The sequence below is a fragment of the Myxocyprinus asiaticus genome, chromosome 5 (assembly GCF_019703515.2).
Source record: "Myxocyprinus asiaticus isolate MX2 ecotype Aquarium Trade chromosome 5, UBuf_Myxa_2, whole genome shotgun sequence".
Classification (NCBI taxonomy): domain Eukaryota; kingdom Metazoa; phylum Chordata; class Actinopteri; order Cypriniformes; family Catostomidae; genus Myxocyprinus; species Myxocyprinus asiaticus.
This window is the reverse complement of record NC_059348.1, coordinates 25,337,391-25,357,522: the sequence shown is the minus strand read 5'-3', so window position 1 is coordinate 25,357,522 and position 20,132 is coordinate 25,337,391. Positions and strand designations below refer to the sequence as shown.

Below are 20,132 nucleotides of genomic sequence, written 5' to 3'. Positions count from 1 at the left end.
GCATTGTATGGACCTTCAGAGCTGAAATATTCGAAATATCTTTGTTTGTGTTCAGCAGAAGAAAGACATAAGCATCTGGGATGGCATGAGAGTGAGTGAATGATGAGAGAATTTTCATTTTTGGAGGAACTATTCCTCTAAGGAAAAACAATTCCTGATAGAAATTTTAATCTACTGTATTTATTATGACTTGAAAACAAAACCACATATAGATTTATTCACTTAATGCTTATTCTGTCAGTGTCAGTGACAGCAGGCTCGTCTGTGCCCAAACGTGTGCGTGAGGAGGAGCAGGAGAGCTCTTCCACTGAGGTGACTGACACCACACAGGAGGACCCTGCCCACCCCCCCATCGCTAAGAAGCTTCGCATTGTAAGGAGGGTGGGCCTGGAAGTGAGCAGTGTATGTATATGTGCATCTGTTGGAAAGGCTTGTGAGATTTTGGCAGTGCTTAGGCCATTGATTCCTGCAGTGGGGCAATACAATTTCAAATAAAAAAATTAAGAATTTTAAAAACTTTCTGATGGCCTGTCTGTTGATAGTCAGAATTTTTGCTTTTATTATTATTTAGTGTATAAATTACTTACAGCTGGAATATTGTCATGTCCCACTAAGTTAGGACAAGTTGTTTGACTGTTCCTTGTTGAAGTATAGTCAATTTGCCAAAATGAAAGGACTGTTTGGATGATGCAATATCCCATGATTCTTTCTTTGCAGGATGCTTCAGGCACTGAGGAGAGTAATGATGCTGTTGTTGAAGCTTCAGCAGAAGGCCAGCAGCCTCCAGATGCTAGTGAGGTACCAGACTTTTATCCCTTTAAGAACAATATGAACATTAAACTTAAGGGTGTAAATCAGTGTATCTGATCTTCCCTGGTCATCTCTCACAGCAGGAAGGCTATCCTGTGTTAGGACATAGGGACGAAGAGTCTTTGTCTCAGTCAGTCCCGATGGATCAGGTGAGTGAGTCCCAGCCCTCAGAGTCTCAGATCAGTGGACAGGACTCCTCTGAGGATTATAAACAGGATGTCATTGTCATAGAGACAGACAGTGGTACAGAGGAGGAAGAGGAGGAGGAGGAGCAAGAGGAGCCTGGACAGGTTAGTGTGTTTTCATGGAGAAGCAGAGACCTGTTGGCTGCTGTAACTGTGTATTGACTTGTACTCCTTGGTTTCTACAGTATGAAGAAGAAGATGATGCAGAGGACGATGAGGAGGATGATGAAGATGGTGATGGAGGGATGGCAGAAGCAGCAGAGGACAGTAATGAAGGCAGTGGCAGTGGAGATGTCAATGAGGCCTACGAGGGGGATGAGGCTGAGGTGACCAAATGGATCTTTTCTAACATTCAAAAGATTTAAAATATTAATTCTTCTGATGTTCCTTCTGACAGTTTAAGTCAAAAACCCATGTTGAACATTTCTATTGGTTTTGTTGTTATGGTTTTGTGTTGACAGGATGGTGGGGCAGCAGATCCAGACATTGACAATGAAGAGAGTCAAGAAGCATCTGATTCTATCCAGAAACAAGCAGACTCTCAGAGCAGTGGTAGAAAACACAACACATGCATGCACACTTTTTGCATTCTAGTTCATTGTAAAGGTCCTGCGGTGTAAAAAAAAAAGTTAATATGTAAAAGTACCTGTATTCCATGCAGTCTCATTTAATATAAGGTCATAATTCTGCAATTAAAATTATAGAAGAAATGTATTTATTTTTGTATTGAGTATTTTAGTGAGTATTGCATGTCACACAACAGGACACTGCAGAAACCGTTTTCATGTCAACTACCCCTATTCTTCTACCCCTGTTTGATCTTTTCACATACAGGTGCATCTCAAAAAATTAGAATGTCGTGGAAAAGTTCATTTATTTCAGTAATTCAACTCAAATTGTGAAACTCGTGTATTAAATAAATTCAATGCACACAGACTGAAGTAGTTTAAGTCTTTGGTTCTTTTAATTGTGATGATTTTGGCTCACATTTAACAAAAACCCACCAATTCACTATCTCAAAAAATTAGAATATTTTGACATGCCAGTCAGCTAATCAACTCAAAACACCTGCAAATGTTTCCTGAGCCTTCAAAATGGTCTCTCAGTTTGGTTCACTAGGCTACACAATCATGGGGAAGACTGCTGATCTGACAGTTGTCCAGAAGACAATCATTAACACACTTCACAAGGAGGGTAAGCCACAAACATTCATTGCCAAAGAAGCTGGCTGTTCACAGAGTGCTATATCCAAGCATGTTAACGGAAAGTTGAGTGGAAGGAAAAAGTGTTGAAGAAAAAGATGCACAACCAACCGAGAGAACCACAGCCTTATGACTGTCCAGCAAAATCGATTCAAGAATTTGGGTGAACTTCACAAGGAATGGACTGAGGCTGGGGTCAAGGCATCAAGAGCCACCACACACAGACATGTCAAGGAATTTGGCTACAGTTGTTGTATTCCTCTTGTTAAGCCACTCCTGAACCACAGACAACGTCAGAGGCGTCTTACCTGGGCTAAGGAGAAGAAGAACTGGACTGTTACCCAGTGGTCCAAAGTCCTCTTTTCAGATGAGAGCAAGTTTTGTATTTTATTTGGAAACCAAGGTCCTAGAGTCTGGAGGAAGGGTGGAGAAGCTCATAGCCCAAGTTGTTTGAAGTCCAGTGTTAAGTTTCCACAGTCTGTGATGATTTGGGGTGCAATGTCATCTGCTGATGTTGGTCCATTGTGTTTTTTGAAAAGCAAAGTCACTGCACCTGTTTACCAAGAAATTTTGGAGCACTTCATGCTTCCTTCTGCTGACCAGCTTTTTAAAGATGCTGATTTCATTTTCCAGCAGGATTTGGCACCTGCCCACACTGCCAAAAGCACCAAAAGTTGGTTAAATGACCATGGTGTTGGTGTGCTTGACTGGCCAGTAAACTCACCAGACCTGAACCCCATAGAGAATCTATGGGGTATTGGCAAGAGGAAAATGAGAAACAAGAGACCAAAAAATGCAGATGAGCTGAAGGCCACTGTCAAAGAAACCTGGGCTTCCATACCACCACAGCAGTGCCACAAACTGATCACCTCCATGCCACGCCGAATTGAGGCAGTAATTAAAGCAAAAGGAGCCCCTACCAAGTATTGAGTACATATACAGTAAATGAACATACTTTCCAGAAGGCCAACAATTCACTAAAAATGTTTTTTTTATTGGTCTTGTGATGTATTCTAATTTTTTGAGATAGTGAATTGGTGGGTTTTTGTTAAATGTGAGCCAAAACCATCACAATTAAAAGAACCAAAGACTTAAACTACTTCAGTCTGTGTGCATTGAATTTATTTAATACACGAGTTTCACAATTTGAGTTGAATTACTGAAATAAATGAACTTTTCCACGGCATTCTAATTTATTGAGATGCACCTGTATGTAAAGGTTAGCCAATTAGAGAGAGAAGAGGTAGATCAATATATATGTTTTACAGATTAATCTGTGCCAGTAGTTATTTTTTGGAACTATCTGTATCGCCTAAAAGAAAGAAAAAAATGATTTGTGTTCCTCGTTTGCCGGCGCTGGAGTTGGCTTGGTTTTACAGTATAACAGCGGCCTCTAGAGGTGAAATAAAAACAATCACTGGGATTTAAAATCTAATTCTAAATCTTTCATCATTGACAATATTTAGCCATATTTTATTCTCACTTCAATGCATATTTTGTTATTTGGATAACCATAGACAATGAAGTGTTCTAAACTGAAGCGAGAGCATGCAAAGAAAAATGCAACTAAATGAAAATGTGCCCATGCATCGTATCTCTAACTTCAAATCTTGTGAATAACAATAAACCTTATTCTTCATTAAACCTTATCTGGTGATTATATATATATACACACACACACACACATACTGTATTCTATATACAATACATACTGTATATACAAAAACCTTTATCTGGTGAATATTTATAGGCTATAAAATGCTTAATTTGGTTTAAAGAGTCCCTGGTGTATTTCGGGCTTGTTTATATTTAAAAGTTCAGCGTTATGAATCAAGTCTTCATTTTGTTCTGGTTATTATGGGGATTTTGGTTAAAAAATAAACTGTATCTAGGATTTAATTCATTTTAGACTCCATGTCTGTGCCAGTCACAGGAAGTAAAGAATAAAAATATATTTTAGCATTCTATATATCGGTATCAGCAAAATCCACTATTGGTCAATCTCTAAGAAGGTGGAAAATGGTCATGTAAACTTAAACTGACTTGACCAACATAATATAATATAAGTGGGCTTGAAAAGTGTTGAATATGGGCCCTTTACGTGTAAAAGGCAAGTTGCTAAACTTTGAGCCAATAAGGATGCTAATAAGTTAGCATTTGACATATATAGCACTTCAATGGTAATGGCATTCATTTTGCAATGTTGAATTGAGTCATCTAATTATGCATATCCTCTTGCTTTTGATGTCTTTTCATGAATGTGCTACATTTAGAATATGAATAGAACTTGTTTTGGGCTTTTAGGTGAAGCTAGCGTCAGCACTATGGAGTCATTCCCTGCTGCTGAACCTGTGAGAGAGCACCAACCAGTCCCCAGCACCACCACCACCTCATTGGGCCCACGCCTGCCCCAGTCCCCCCGCAGACCACATCACACCCCACCCCCACGACTCAATATCCACCCTGTCCCTGAGCTTGGCCCCCCCATTATGCAGGTATATACCATGCATATGTCCTTTACCTGAATTATTTACATAAACACACATACTGTATGTGCTGTAACAGTAAAGGTACTGAATAGTACTGAGTAAGCTGAACTCAGCTGTGTTTATCTAAGAACAAGCTTTACAAGCTCTTTTCAATTTAAATTCAACTTCAGTGAATTTTTTTTTTTTTTTTTTGTAAAATATTTTATTGCTTTTAAACTAAATCCATTTGTGTGCTACTATGAAGTAGATCTATTTACATTACCTGTCAAGTTTGGACACACCTAGTCATTCTTTGTTACTGTTTTCCACATTTTAGAATAGGTAGTGGATTAAAAAAACATATACACACACACACACACATGAATGCTTTTATACTACTGCTTCTGAAAAGGAGTCACCCTTTGCCTAGATTCACACTCTTGGTATTCTTACAACCAACTTCATTCAAAATCTACCTGAGTTGCTTTTTAAACAGTACCAAAGGAATTCCCATGTATGCTGGACTTTTATTGGCTTCTTTTCATGCACTATCTGGTCCAACTTATCCATTTAAAAAGTTTTGTTTTGTTTTAAGTGATACATACATGAGAATTTCATGCATTTAACCATAAGCCTTTTAAATAAAAAGTTCTTTAAGATCATGATAATTGTACATACAGTCAAGTGTGTCCAAACTTTTGCCTGGTTTGTTGAGGGAAGATGCGGGCTGATACTGTCACTTAGTGATTTTTTTTATCATGTTTGTTCTCTCAAACAGAGACAGTCCGGACAGAGTAGACGCCCATCCATGAGTCGCGCTCCCCAGCTCACCCCTGGAATCGGAAGCATGGTGAGTGAGCTTTGTGTGTGAAACCCTCATACACCACATAGCAATAAATAAAAATCATCCCTCTAGTTTAGGACTTCAGCTTTTTGACTATGTATTTTTGTTCCTGCAGCAACACTTCTTCGATGATGATGACAGGATGGTTCCCAGCACGCCCACCCTTGTGGTGCCGCACCGCACAGATGGCTTTGCAGAGGCCATTCAGTGAGTCACAGCAGCTTTTCACATTACATTATTGTAGCTGGAGGGTAGCATGAATAAATATATTTATTAATCATGCATCCCTTCATCTCAGTTCCCCTCAGGTAGCAGGAGTCCCTCGCTTCCGTTTCGGCCCTCCTGAGGATATGATGCCCCAGGCCAGCTCTTCTCACTCTGACCTGAGCCATCTTGCCACACATGGAGGTGAGTACAGAAACGGCAGAGTTAAGGGCCGTTCACACTGACAGCAATTGTCAGCAACAAGGCGACCAGTTTTACTTAAGTAATAATAATTAAGTAAATCATTTTTATTGAGAGTTGGCAATTTGAGGTGACAGCAACCATTGCCGATGCGACATGGTCGTGCCCAGCGATTCGAATTGAGAAAAGTTTCTCTTTACGCAAATGAGCAGAGAATTCTAATGCAAGTGAAGACAGTGGAACGTATGTGATCTGACTCCTTCAAGATACTGGAGTGTAGTACATTATTGACTGAAGAGTAATTTCCCTATTCTGTATAATTTGTCTCTGACCACACACAGGGTTAAAATAAAAAATGCATGGAAAACAGTGTCTGCATTCCACTGAGTTTTAATTCAAGCATTGATTATCATTCATTGTTAATGATATGGTGCAGTATGCACTGCTGCACTGTGGCAGCAGTGGAGTCATTCAGGTTCCAGGGCTCTACCATCTCTCAGGACCTGAAGCTGTACACCCACATAGACACCATTGTGAAGAAGGCTCAGCAGAGGTTGTACTTCACCAGCTGAGGGAGTTCAACCTGCCACAGGAGCTGCTGACATTTCTACTCAGCCGTCATCGAGTCTGTCCTGTGTACATCTATAACCAGCCACCACTGTGTATGTTCAGCCACTAAATCAGAGAGAAGAAAACTACAACAGACAGTAAGGACTGCTGAGAGGATTATTGGTGCCCACCCTCCAAGACCTGTATGTTTCCAGAGTGAGGAAACGTGCAGGTAGAATCACTCTGGACCCCACGCACCCTGCCCACTTCCTCTTCGAACTGTTGCCCTCTGGCCAGCTCTACAGAGCACCGAGTGCCAGGACATCCAGGCACAAGAACAGTTTTTACCCTCAGGCTGTTTTCCACATGAACAATTAAACTGCCTCAGGACTCCCCCATAGTGCAATAATGTAAATAAATATCTCATGTACATATGTAAATTCACATATTTAATTCAATAACTGTACATACCCCTACCTTGCACATGTACATGCGCCATTCTGTTATTTGTCCTATTATTTGTGTATATTTATACTCTTACCTTGTTTTATGTTCTGTGTGCAAAATTCCTTGTGTATGTTAGAACATTTGGCAATAAAGCCTGATTGACCTCTTATATATTTTCAGACGACCACCCCTCAAAAATGTAATTTTTTTTGCAAGAAACATTCAATGTTTGTCAGTCCTTGTCAGAATAGATGGACATCTTTTGTTTACCAGCAGTATACTTAATTTGTGATCAGGTTTTCAAAAGCTATGGGCAGTTGTGCAGCCCACCAGTGAAGTTGCAACCAGCAGTAAAGACCTCTACTAGCAACCAACTATACAGTCACTTGGTGACCTCCAGTGATTAAAAGAGCTGTCAGTGTGAACGGAGATTTAGATAGAGCATTCTTTCTGTAATGTGGGTGACATGGAAGTGACAGTTTGTCTGTTTGCTGTGCTGCAGGTTTGGGCATGTACGAGTGTCCTCTCTTCTTACCTTCTCATGATGACGAGTCTGGAGGCAGGAGTGTCCCCACTACCCCTCTACAGGTGGCGGCTCCAGGTAAGCAGCTACAGGATGTCTGGTTTGTCGTGACGGCTTAAGAGCAGTGATGCACGTCTGTTTAGCCAAACAGATATCTAACTGCTTTCCCTCCTCCTGTCTTTCTCGACAGTGACCGTATTCACAGAGAGCCACACATCTGATGTAGCAGAGACAGCTTCTCAGTCTGTTCCCATGGTGAGCACATCCACAGCCAGCCTGACTGCCCCAGGAGAAGCTGTCCCAGGAGATGACGGAGATGACGTCTTTGTGGCAGAGGCTGAGAATGAAGGGTAGGGAACCGTAATCATACAATCACTTGTAAGTGGTGCTTGCTGGTTAAACACCAATATATTTGGCTTCGGCCGATGAATGTGCGCCATTGGCTGATTAAGACATGTTATTCCATGGTGTCAAATTATCAATAGCTTTGTCAATGGATAATGCACAATTTCTGTTTTTATTTATTTGTAAGTGATTTTGAATACATATAGTGTGTAAAATATAATAGAAGTTTAAGTGTGAAGGATTGTTAAAGCTTATAATACTTATTTGTTTGAGAGATCTTGCCATGTTGACGATGGTTTATTCAGTGACTCGTTTCTTCATTCTGGATTATAATATTTGTGTTAACTCTATGTAGGACTAGTGGTGAGGCATGTCTAGAGAGCCAGTCAGAGCTGGAATCAGCACAGCCGTCCGATGATGCCAGCCTGCCCTCCACTAGCCAGGAGCCCACGTCCAGCTCTGCAGGTACATGTATCTCACTGGCTTTGTACTTTTATATAAGCATTTGTCCTGTTTATCTTCTGCATCTCTACATCTTTCTCTTTTTAGATACTAGCACCACCAGTACTGGACAGACCAAGCCTGCAAGTCGGCTCCTCCCCCAGCACCAGCTGTCCAGGAGGAACCAGATCATACGAAGAGGTTAGCACTACGGACCCTATTACTCAATTCACCTTCTCCTTAACTCGCACTCAGTTGTCCTACTTGCTACATCCACCCTCATCCACTCTCTGTACTGTATATCAATACACACATGTTGCAGTTTTACATACCATCTCACATACACAAACACAACAGAGAATTATTTTTTAAAGCTTTACTGGTTTTTAATGAAGCAACAGATATTTTTGTGAATACAAAAGCTTTTCTTTAAGTCAGGATGTTACTCAACAAAAATTCAGTTTGTTTGAATAAAATTAGACATTTGGATGTTGCTTTTATGAACATGTTTTAAAAAGATTGAGATCGATGGAGAACAGAATTTGGTTAAAGACCCCATGAAATCAAAATGGGAGTTTTGTGGCTTTTAGTCCATGTCTATTAGCTTTGATGTCATCTATGTGCTAGTGTACCCCAGCCTAAACATTTAATAGGAAAAGCATCAACCCAGGACAGAAAACTGTGCTAGTGATTTTAACGGGGTCTTTAAAGAATACAATTTGAACTATTGCCTTTTTGGATTTGGATTCTTATTTCTTGAAAACTCTGTTTCTCAATCGTATCCTGCAGGGATGAGTTTTCCTCGAGGAGGTCGGGGTCGAGGACTCAACAGAGGCACTCCCATCTAAATCCACCTGCCTTAACAGCGTTTGCCCAGCAGAAACACTGATCACACACTTATTAACAGCTCTTTAGAGTATCCGGAATCAGCTTGCTGCTGTTTTACCTTTTTTTGTTATTTCATGTCCTTCAATGTGCTTTAAAGCAATGGTTTAGATTTGCTATTTTATATTTGTGTGAGTAATCATCCTGATGCTATGTTCAATGGTTTTGCTAATAAATGGAGAAATCTCTCCTGCCGTGCTGCTGCTGGTGTTTTTTGATTAGTGCTGGTTTTTCAGGGACAGTTGAGCCAGCTTCTGATGTCATTCTGCTGTGAGGGACTGCTGGCAGGAGCCGCCAAAGTAGGCAGCTCACCGCTGATCTTGATATTGAAGATTTTAGCTGTAAATTACAGAGATAAGTGTTATTAAATCCATGGATTAAAATATAAACTAAAATGTGAGGTGCAGTAAAGCACTGAGAAAAGAGACAAGATTACTATATCAAAGAGTAAAAAATAAAAGATTGCTATACATCAGCTATACATTTGAATCTGTCAGTTATGCATAGAATTTTTAATCTCACAAACTACTTTAGTACAAACTTAAGTCTTGGGTTTGTTCGCCCAGAAAACACAAAGGGAGATGTTTGGCAGAATTGTTAGGAACTGACAGCCTTGGTAACCATTCACTTTTATGTTTCCCCCTACATTTTAGGTGAAATATCCCTGTAAGAATAAATGTATAAGACTGTTGCAACAAAATATTATCACTTACGCCAAGAGAAAACAAGGTAATCGAAACCATCTGATTTTCTGGGGTTGGGCATAGACAAGGCTGAAGTCACAGGGGTGGGGAAGCCCTTCCATGTGAGGCTCAGGTTGATCTCTCCTGACAACTGCATCCCTGTCAAAAGTAATATTTATTTAGATTAAATGACAAGTAAAGAACAGATTTTTTTATATCTTATAATATTTTACGTATTGTTGCTATTCATAATTACATTTTAAACACTATTCCCAATACATTTATAAAGAAATTGGTTTCTAATACCTCAAATATATGGCATTAAAAATGCACACTACCTGCTTGTCTAGCATGTTGGTTCTTGGTGTTTTTGGATCTCTTGCCACTGCAATTCGGCGCACTTCCAGGCGGATAAGAAAATTTGTGAGCTCTACCTCCTGATTAGAAAATGACACAATCTGTTAAATATTCTCATTTGTGCAGCTTGTACTAACAATGTTTTCAGTACATTTAACAGAAAGAAAGGCACCTTTCTTAAAGAAGTACACAGTCTCTGGTCTCTTTCTGGTGGCAGGGATAGGCAGAGCAGCACTGATCTCCCCGGTGAGGCCACCAAAGTCCGTAGACACTGATCTTGGATATCCAGGCTCCATTACACCATTTTCAAAACTCCAGTAATCATCCCCCTTAGGAGAGAGATTCAGCCAAAAACTGATTATTGCGAAGGCAAGCATCACTTTTATTATTGCTCATACTTGTAATTTAGAGCAAAACATTAACCCTAAGTATTAAACTTCATATTAACTAATTACCCATCAGACATGAATAATACATCAAATCAAGTGGCTTTTTGAGGAAAAAATCATTTTTGCTATTTTCGAAGTGGCCAGGCAGTTGGTGAATAAAACAGGTAAATGTAATATATATATATATATATATATATATATATATATATATATATATATATATATATATATATATATATATATATATATATATCTGGAACTTATAATGAATGAGGGACCCAAACCATATCTATGGACCAGACTTGGGAATGGGTTCTTTTGACTAGGGCCAGAAAGCAAACAGCATAGCAACATGTGAAGAAAAAAAAAAAAAAACACACAAAAAAAAAAAGACACTCTAAATGCCACAGCAACCACCCACAACCTATTATCAATATAGTGAGTTTTGCATGGGGAAGCACCACTCAGGATATCTTGTTACAAAAATTACAGTTCAATAAATTAAAATGAACACTACTGAACTTACATTTTCCCTTCAAGGTACAGTTTTAGGCTGCAGTTAGTGATTATTGTCCATGTTCTTAAGTACCTTGATGATGATAGTCTTGCTCTGGCAGTTGCAGCGAGTGAAAGCGGTGTCGATGGGGGAAGGGATGCCCAGCACTTCAGTGATTCTCTGAGCAGGACCAGCACTTCTTGTCTTGGGGTTCAGCAGCCAAAAGAAGTGACCTGATATGGATGTCATATTGCAAAATCTTAGATGCACAGTTATGTGGAAAAAAATCCCACTAACTATAAAACAGAAAATAGAAAGCGTACCTCTGAAAACTATGATGGAGCCATTGAAGAGAGCTGCCAGTCCATCGATAGGAAGGCCACTGCAGAGGTCAGGGTTCAAACTTGCATCTTAAAGAAGAAATTTTAAAAATGGATTGCATATTTCTAACCATATCTTCTATGCCACATTTATTATGTTCTGCAATAGAGATATAGGGTGAATACAGGTAAAGTGTATTCTCCAGCCACCCGTGTCATGGGCTGCTCTCATTGCTACCATCAGGCAGGTGGTCAGGCATCAGGATTTGCACCAGCTGACTTCATGACAGTTTCTTCCCACAAGCAATCAGACTTTTGAACTCTTGATTGCTCACGATCAATATACATTAGACTGTCTTAAATTATATTCTCTCCTAACACACTGACAACTGACTATCAACCAACTGTATATTTTATATATACTATTTTATTTATTTTTTGTATACTGTGTATTCTATATTGTGTGTACTGTATACTGTATATTTTATATTATTATTTATATATTGTATTGTGTGTATATTAGATATGTAAATTGTGTTGTGTTTATTGTAAATTGGTATACGTCTCATCTCTGTCATGACTGCTATGTTGCTCGGAACTGCACCCAAGACTTTCACCCACTGTTGCACTTGTGTATATGGTTGTGACAATAAAGTGATTTGATTTTGATTGATTGAAGTGGAACCCTTAAGCCTAATCATTACATGTAAATTCTTTCTTAAAAACAGCATTAAATTCAACTAACCCAGTAGGACTGTAAACATTTTCATTGATGATGACCGGTCTGGTTAATTTCAGGGATGTGCACAAATTCAGAAGAATTATTGTAACTGCATACCTAATCCTGAAGGGTTGTTTGCTCCCATTGACTGGGCAATGTCTGCGAGATTGCTGGGTCTGCCTGAACCAGAGGCAGGCCCACTGGATTGGACTGGATCACCTTGTCCACTGATAGCGAGAGCGACCTGTACTGGGATGGTTAGGGGTTTCGCAGAGGAGGGTCCACCTGCTTGTTCTGACCCAACTGCTGAAGCAGGACCTGGACCTGATTCTGGCAAAGGAAACCCAGAAGGGTTGGTGCCAATGTCTATGAGGAGAGAAAGGCTTATATTGAGAGGAAGCGCTGTTTAATAATTTGCGTATCAGTCCTTAAGTAAATGTCTGCAGATTGATAATGGTTGTTTCTCTTTTTTTTTTTTTTAATTTAAGGAAACTCATTAGGGTGTTACCTGGTATGTCAGAAGAGCTCAGATAGAGGCCAGTGTCCTGAGCGATGGGGCCTCCAGTAAGAAGTGATGGAGCTTCAGACAGAGCCATCAAATTATTTAGCCCGGCCAGAGCCATGTTTCCTGAGAGAGAAAAATAAATCTGATAATCAAAGCACTGAACATTCACTAATCTGTACAAGTCTGCTGCTCTTTGCTGTTTGAACTCACCATCTCTCAGGACATCTGGGTCTTGCTGGTTTGCGAGACATGCTGCAATACACTTGTCAGTATATTCTAAAACAAAAAGCAGATCAAAAAAGCAATTTTTAATTGTAAAATGTAACATGAAATAGGAGCGACTGCGCCGGTTAGAGGCCAAAGACAAGGTCATAGCATTATCACCATGCCGGGGTCAAAGGGGCGGCTGGGGGAAGGGGGGGCATTGCCCCACTCAGTTATGTGCACAGACCTTAGGAGGGACAGGGGCTGAAGGAAATGGAGAGAGTGGGAAGAGAAATCGGTCCGGGACTTGAAATAGAAACCGACCCAAAAGTTGTTGGGTGGGGGTGGGGGGTGGTGCTGTTGTGCTGCCTGCTTCAGCCTGTCAGCAGGGGATTGTGTTCTAGTGTGTGCTCTTAAAGGCACCTCCGCTTAATTCTCCCCTCTACCAGAAGGGCACCTTTAGATTTAGATAGGACCTCGGTTTAACGTCTCATCTGAAAGACGGTGCCTTTTTACAGTATAGTGACCCCATCACTATAATGGGGCATTGGGACCCACATAGACCGCAGGGTGAGCACCCCCTGCTGGCCTCACTAACACCTCTTCCAGCAGCAATCTTCGTTTTCCCCATGAGGTCTCCCATCCAGGTACTGACCAGGCTCAACCCTGCTTAGTTTCAGTGGGCAAATTATGGCCACTGGTACACAATGAATTTACCTCTGCTGCTTTTCTTGTTTTGGTTTTTTTACTATGTTTTTCTACTATTACAAACTTGAGGTCACTGTTTCTCCTACTGAGATGGTTATGTAATACACCTTATCAGCTGGAATTGCCTTACGACCCAGAGTTTATATTGGATATTATATTGGGTGAGTGGCATCCTTACAAAGTACCAAAACTGTTTATTATTTAAAGGTAAACAAAAGTGTCTTTAAAATCAAATATTAAAATATAGCTACATTATGTTTTTTGAGAATGACGACATCTGCCTGTTTGGCTATCTTCTACCAAGTGATGGATGAATTTGCGTAAAAAAAAAACCTGTAAAGTTAAACTGGACGCTCAGCTTTTGACCTCATCAACAAACAATATGGTTAGCGTTTTCTTCTCCCTTTTAAAAGTCGATGAGCCACTTAATTTGTCCACAATTAGTGGTTAATTGGATTTTATCATTTGCTTTTAGCATTATTTTCTGTCTACAAACATCAGAGCAGACCTGCGACCCATTTTTCGGTCGCGACAAACCAGTGGAGAACCACTAATATAAACCACTCCTGTACTCGTGGTTTCACATAATTACATGGTTATCTTCTGGTCACTACATTTATGCCACTCAACAGATATCTGTTTTCCTTGTTCTGTAGTTCTAATTACATTTGCATCATTTTAGTTACCTGAAGTGTTTCAGACACAGTCTGACTTTGTGTCCAATCCCCAAAGAATAAATGTACTTGTACCTGCCTCCCCACTCTCACTGTCTGAGGGCTTCTTAGGGCCTTTGAGAGGCTTCATTTCTGGCTTCTTTGTTTTGGTCTTGGGAGGGACTGAGGACAATTTTGATTTTAGGTCTAAAGTGTTGCTACAAAAAAGAATGATGTTTTCAAAGAATGTTTTCCTGAACAACACATACAGTATCTACTGTCAATCAGTACTAAGCGGGTTTCCTCCAGTGGCTAAATTGATCAGAACCATACAACAGTTAGGGGAGGAATAAATTGACATTAAATGATACCTGTTGTTTTGGTTATCTTTGAGCTTCTTGGAGCTTTTAAGTTGGAGAAGGCATCTAGGAGAGAATACATTTCAAAACTAAAATATGGGTATCTGACCACTATCAAACAAGTAGTTTCCTAGTGGAGATAAAAAGCTTTTGGCATACCACACGGTCCATGGTAGTCAGGGCAGCAGGTGTTGTAGAGGACACAGTCTGAATCACAGTCACATTGTCTCCCACGCCTGAACGGCTCATCACACCGACCCCTGCACGAGCCACCTGCCATTTACACACACAGTACCTCTGAACATTTTCTTTCCCAAATTTCTATTCAAAGCATTAAAATTATAGATGTACCAGATAGTGGGCCAGATAGTGAATGAAAAGCAACCAAAAATCATCCCAGAAAAGGGTGACTATTTTTAAGAGGCTAAAATAAATATACAGTTTTGATTTTGTTCAACATTTTTGGTCACTGAATAATTCCAGTACATCCATTATTCTTAAATGTGGAAAATAGCAGTAATAAAGAATGAGTAGATCTGTCCAAGACTGAGAACCCTTTATGTTGATGTGGTGAGGGTCTTACTGACGGTGCAGACTTCCTCAAAGTCCTTGCAGCATTCTCCATGGGAAAAACAGCTGTAGTCACAATTACAGACCTGACCGCGGGCGAACGGCTCGCCACATCTGCCTCTGCAGCTGCCTGCACAACACATTCTGCATTCAGCATTCACGTAAACCTCACCAGATAGATCTATAAATGATCCATAAATTACTCACCTTGAGCAGCACATAGTGGCAGGAAAACACAGGCCAATGCCAGGAGAGATGAAACCAGAGTGGATCCAGTCATGGTAACCCAGATGTCACAATGGATCAGTGTACACTGATATGAACACCTATAGTGTTATTATCATAAATGAAAACATTATCAGTGACTGAAAACATAATCATAAAAAAGATATTTGGAAAAACGTACTAAACTTACCCTAAAACAAACTAAAATTAAAATGACCACAAATTAATGTATGTTTTAGTGTTTGATATACAGTAATAGAAAATATTAGAATGTTAAAACTAAAATAAAAAAACTAAATATACTGAAAAACTGAAACTAAACTGAAAGTAGCGGTCAGAGTGAAAACTAAACTGATTTGAAAGGACAAATTGAAAAAATTAAAACAGAAATAAAAATGTTATTAAAAATAGAAAGAACCCTGGTCTCAGAAATTCATGACATAATCACAAAATACTGAAAATACTTTTTTTTTTTAAATGTTATGATGTATCATAGAAATGATCTTCGTATACAGAGAAGGACTTACCAAACAGAAGTGCCTTTGTGAACTCACCTTGTTCAGTTCTAAAGGCACTTTGTCTCTTTTATATCATATGACAGCTGGATTTCTTCTGTCTGAAACTTGTTTAATTAACCACCGCAGCCCAATCAAAAGCATGATGAAGTAAAGGCTGGAGGATCTAACCTCCTACACACACAAATACCAGACAACACCAGCAATGTGTCAGAACCACAAGATTTGTCCACACTGCTGACAGAAGGGACAGTGACCTCTATTAATTGTCCACAGTTAAAATCTCTGTGGGTCTCAATGTTCCTTATATATCAGAAATGGGATTAAATTTTGTATAATTAATTTCAGCTTTTCTTTTTTTATGGTCATTAAAGTTTGTGTCCAGTGGATCTGAAATTCAGTACATTTCATAAATGCCAGATAGACTATTCATAGCTCATTGGTCAAAATGAACCGTTACTATTCAATTCTGATTTTTAATCATATTCAAAACATGTAATAGAAGAGTTTATTTTATTGTTACAGATGGTGTTTGACCTTTCTTAGTCTGTTCACAGTGTTTTGCTGGTTAAATTCAATTAAATCAAATGGAAATTTCACCCAAAAGTGAAAATGCTGTCATCATTTACTCACCCTTGTTTTATTAGTTGTCATCCCATATGATTTTCTTTCTTCCGTGGACCACAAAAGGAGAAGAATGTCTTTCTCTTTTTCATACAATGAAAGTTGATGGGGACCAGGGGCTGTCTTTCTCCAAAAAGGCCAAACATGTACCATAAAATTAGTTCATGCTACTTTATTCCAAAGTCTTCTGAAGTCATATGATACGTTTGTGTGAGGAACAGACTGAAATGTAAGTCATTAATCACTGAAAATCTTGCTTGACAGCCAGGGTCACCATTCACTTTGATTGTAGCTATGGAAAAGATTTTCCACTATTAAAGGAATATTCTGGGTTCAATGCAAGTTAAGCTCAATCGACAGCATTTGTGGCATAATGTTGATTACCTCAGAAAATAATTTTGAGGTAAAATTATACCTTTTCTTTAAAAAAAGCAAAAATCGAGGTTACAGTGAGGCCATTTTTTTGAGGGTTTAAAAGCAGAAATGTGAATCTTATAATTTAATAAAAGCACTTACATTAATTCTTCTGTTAAAACTTGTGTATTATTTGAGCTGTGAAGTTGTTTAAATTGTAATTTTTACAGTTATTTTATGGTTTTATGGTTTATAGACATTACATCATCATGGCAACAAAGTTGTAAAATTGGCTGTTACACAGAAAAGGTGAGTAAGTGATTTTATCAGACTAAAATCATGTTTACACGCATATTGTTTACGTCTTGTGGCTATACGTTTGAAGAAATGAAAGTTAAAAAATTGGCCCCCATTCACTTCCATTGTAAGTGCCTCACTGCAACAGATATTAGATTTTTTTTTAAAGAGAAAGGGGCGAGTCAAAATTAATTTGTGTGGTAATCAATATTATACCACTAATGCTGTCGACTGAGCTTAACTTGTATTGAACCCCGAATATTTCTTTAATAACTATTTTTGAGTTTCATACAAAAAGAAAGTCATATAGATTTTGAACTGACGGTATGTCAATGATGACAGAGTTTTCATTTTTGGGTGAATTATCCCTTTAATCTAACATTGTAATGAAAGATGAGAATTAAGTTGTTTACTACTGACAGCTAGCCCACACAGTAAACTTGAGACAGAGTTCTCCTGTTTCAAATATCTGTGTCTCACCATTTGGTACATGTGTTTGCTTTATTTGGGAGGCAAATAATTGCAAAAGCAAAAAAAAGGATAGTGGAATGATGACCTATTAACACCCAAATCAAACAAAATGAAACAATGTTTTGCTATAACAATATTTTGCTATAACTTTTTCAGACTTTTTTTTTTTTTTTTTTGCTATAAAATTACCCTGTCCAGTGAACAAATGTAAGTGAGAGTGAAAACATCCTCTTTGTGGGAAGTCATTTTCATCCTGAAGTAATGTCTTTCAGATGTAAAAGTAGCTTGCCACACCTCAAAATACACTGCTGTGATTATTTCAAACCTCTGCTGTGGTCATGCACTTCAAAAAGTAAAAATTCCCTCAGGGACACCCACCATTCAGACACATATGCAATCCAAGGCAATAGTTTTTCTGTGTAGACATCTCCTTGTTAACAGTCTGAGAACAAAGCTTGTGAGAAAAATGAGAAAATTAGAAAAACGAGACAAACTTTAAAACATCAGAGACGGATCATGTTCGCACTGGGTTTTCATTTAGTTTATTATTTGGTAAGAGAGAATTTAATGACAAGCGGGACCCACTTCATCTGGAGTGTCTCACATCACAATACACTGTAAAAAAATGGTAACCTTAAAGAGCTATTTCTGCCTGATCTAACCCTTAACCCTTTAAATATTAGGGTAACATAATGCAAAATTGAGACTGATTCAGTGATGTTAAATAATATATTTAAATTGAATCAAACCAGGTAATTTTACAGTATTTTACCACATGAAGCAAATTTTTTAGGTTAACCATTTTGTTTTGTTTTTTCAGTGTATATTCAGGCATGGATCCGGTCACATTTTTATTTGGTCAAGTTGTCACATGTGCTTTATATGTTGTAATTTTGTAGCTACAATTTATTTATTATGTCAGATAATCTTTCCATGTTACCTTTTACACTTTTGCTGCTTCTTCAACTGGTTGCTTCATATTTGTTTTACTTTTTTAAATGTAGCTGAAAAGCTTATAGTAGTCTGTTCAATGGCAGGTTCCATTGTGACAACTTACCCCATATAATGTGACAATGTGATCTGCTACACAGCAAAAAACAATTCTCTTAATCAGTATATTTGTCTTGTTTCCCAGTAGCGATATTTAAACATCCTTTAAACAATAAGAAAAATTGCACAAGATATTAAGCTTTGTTTTCAGAGGATAATCTAATCTAAATAAAAATCAATTTATGTTTAAAAAAAAAGAAGCATTAAACAATTTTACAATGGGGTAAGAAAAATTAACTGGGGTAAAAAAACCACAAAAAAAAAAAACAAAACAAAACAAAACAAAAAAAAAAACATATAGGCCTACACGTTCTCACAGGCTTTAATTCAATCAATAATCTCTGAAAGTAAGGTTTGCTGTAATAAATTATGGAATTTCCTTCTCAAGAAAATTATTTGGATGTTTACAGTATATATTTTTAAAAGACAAAAATAATGATAAACAAAATTATTACATGCCAATGTGTGTAAATTTTTCTTGAGCAACAACGTTGGAAATGTTCAATAACTTTTTTGTTGCCAAATAAATAAATAAATAAATCCTCTGACATAAAAAGTGAGACAACTAGCCCCATTCTCCCCTATACCTTTTTAAAATGCAACATTACCACATAACACATTTATTTAGTTATCAATTTAATTAGAGCATGTTTATAAAGTTTACTTCTTGACGGTATCTATAAAAAAAGCATATTATTTTCATATTATACATCAGTTAGTTCCGGTCCTTGAATCTGATTGGACGAGAGACGTTCCATGAGTGCTGATGTCTCACACCATAAACACTTGGACGCTTCCTTGTTTGTATCACTCTGTTTGTGTTTGTGGCATCCTAAACTTAAGTGTAAGAGCTCGGATGGCTATTTTTACACAGAGAAAATAGGATTTGACCAAAATTCCCATTATCTTCAGCAAGCTGACCAACACAACACTACTGCTTGGGAGTAGAGACACTGACAGACGCAGGTAATCGCACAAGTTCAAGTTCTCTCTCTCTCTCTCTCTCTCTCTCTCTCTCTCTCTCTCTCTCTCTCTCTCTCTCTCTCTCTCTCTCTCAGACACCCACACATATCTTTGTTTCTCCAATAACTTGTCAGAAACAGCCCAAGCCATCCTTACTAGTTCTGAAGTGACGTTTTTGAATAAGTAACAGAGGCTTGTGCCCATCTTTTGAACTTGCAATGGAAATCCATGGCATAAGAAAGTAGTTCCATGCGCAAATGCATTTTATGTGTCAGTCCTTCGTTTTTCCTCATTTTTTTTCTTTACTTGTTCTTTGAACTGTTGCATAAAAGCAATATCACACTTATCAGCACCAGGCTGCAGCCGAATCACAGCTGTGCTGATGTAGGGCCATAAAGCACTCTTGCTCTTGTGATATTGCTTTAATACGCCAGTGCACACTTTGATGCAGATATTTCACAGGTGAGATATTATATCTTTTCATTCTATGGTTATGATGTCTATGATTGTGTTGTCATGGTTACCCTTCATTAGTTAACATTTTCATCAAATCATCACATTGTT

General features: G+C 38.4%; 2 protein-coding genes across 5 annotated transcripts in view; one reads left to right on the top strand and one right to left on the bottom strand.

The window, feature by feature from the left end:
• The window catches only part of LOC127440994 (nucleoprotein TPR-like), a 35,628-nt gene extending 26,336 nt beyond the window's left edge, over positions 1-9,292 (top strand). Inside the window, exons 38-51 of one of the 4 annotated variants that reach the window (XM_051698102.1) lie at positions 242-393; positions 718-798; positions 894-1,100; positions 1,181-1,321; positions 1,457-1,547; positions 4,502-4,692; positions 5,444-5,515; positions 5,625-5,716; positions 5,808-5,917; positions 7,413-7,511; positions 7,624-7,783; positions 8,134-8,243; positions 8,328-8,420; positions 9,009-9,292. In XM_051698102.1, coding sequence (XP_051554062.1) covers positions 242-393; positions 718-798; positions 894-1,100; positions 1,181-1,321; positions 1,457-1,547; positions 4,502-4,692; positions 5,444-5,515; positions 5,625-5,716; positions 5,808-5,917; positions 7,413-7,511; positions 7,624-7,783; positions 8,134-8,243; positions 8,328-8,420; positions 9,009-9,067 — 1,658 coding nt within the window. In that variant the 3' untranslated portion in view covers positions 9,068-9,292. Of the gene's footprint in view, positions 1-241; positions 403-717; positions 799-890; positions 1,101-1,180; positions 1,322-1,456; positions 1,548-4,501; positions 4,693-5,443; positions 5,516-5,624; positions 5,717-5,807; positions 5,918-7,412; positions 7,512-7,623; positions 7,784-8,133; positions 8,244-8,327; positions 8,421-9,008 lie in introns of all 4 variants that reach the window. The other 3 variants (XM_051698101.1, XM_051698100.1, XM_051698099.1) reach the window with 3 other exon arrangements.
• Positions 9,293-9,305: 13 nt separating this feature from the next.
• LOC127440995 (proteoglycan 4-like) lies at positions 9,306-15,349 on the bottom strand. The gene is made up of 13 exons (XM_051698103.1): positions 15,277-15,349; positions 15,083-15,199; positions 14,659-14,772; positions 14,512-14,565; positions 12,786-12,851; positions 12,579-12,698; positions 12,186-12,436; positions 11,353-11,425; positions 11,123-11,262; positions 10,317-10,473; positions 10,126-10,224; positions 9,818-9,946; positions 9,306-9,443 (listed from the first exon to the last, which is right to left on the bottom strand). The coding sequence occupies exons 1-13, from the start codon at positions 15,347-15,349 to the stop codon at positions 9,337-9,339; spliced, it is 1,500 nt and encodes a 499-aa protein (XP_051554063.1). The 3' UTR covers positions 9,306-9,336.
• Positions 15,350-20,132: the final 4,783 nt, after the last annotated feature.

What these genes read in the sequence shown, in the direction of transcription:
- LOC127440995 (XM_051698103.1), bottom strand. Translation starts at nt 15,349, where the DNA reads ATGACTGGATCCACTCTGGTTTCATCTCTCCTGGCATTGGCCTGTGTT. An exon ending in GCCACTATGTGCTGCTCAAG is followed by an intron (nt 15,200 to 15,276) that starts GTGAGTAATTTA and finishes TGTGTTGTGCAG; the next exon opens with GCAGCTGCAGAGGCAGATGT. An exon ending in CTCCATCATAGTTTTCAGAG is followed by an intron (nt 11,263 to 11,352) that starts GTACGCTTTCTA and finishes CATCCATATCAG; the next exon opens with GTCACTTCTTTTGGCTGCTG.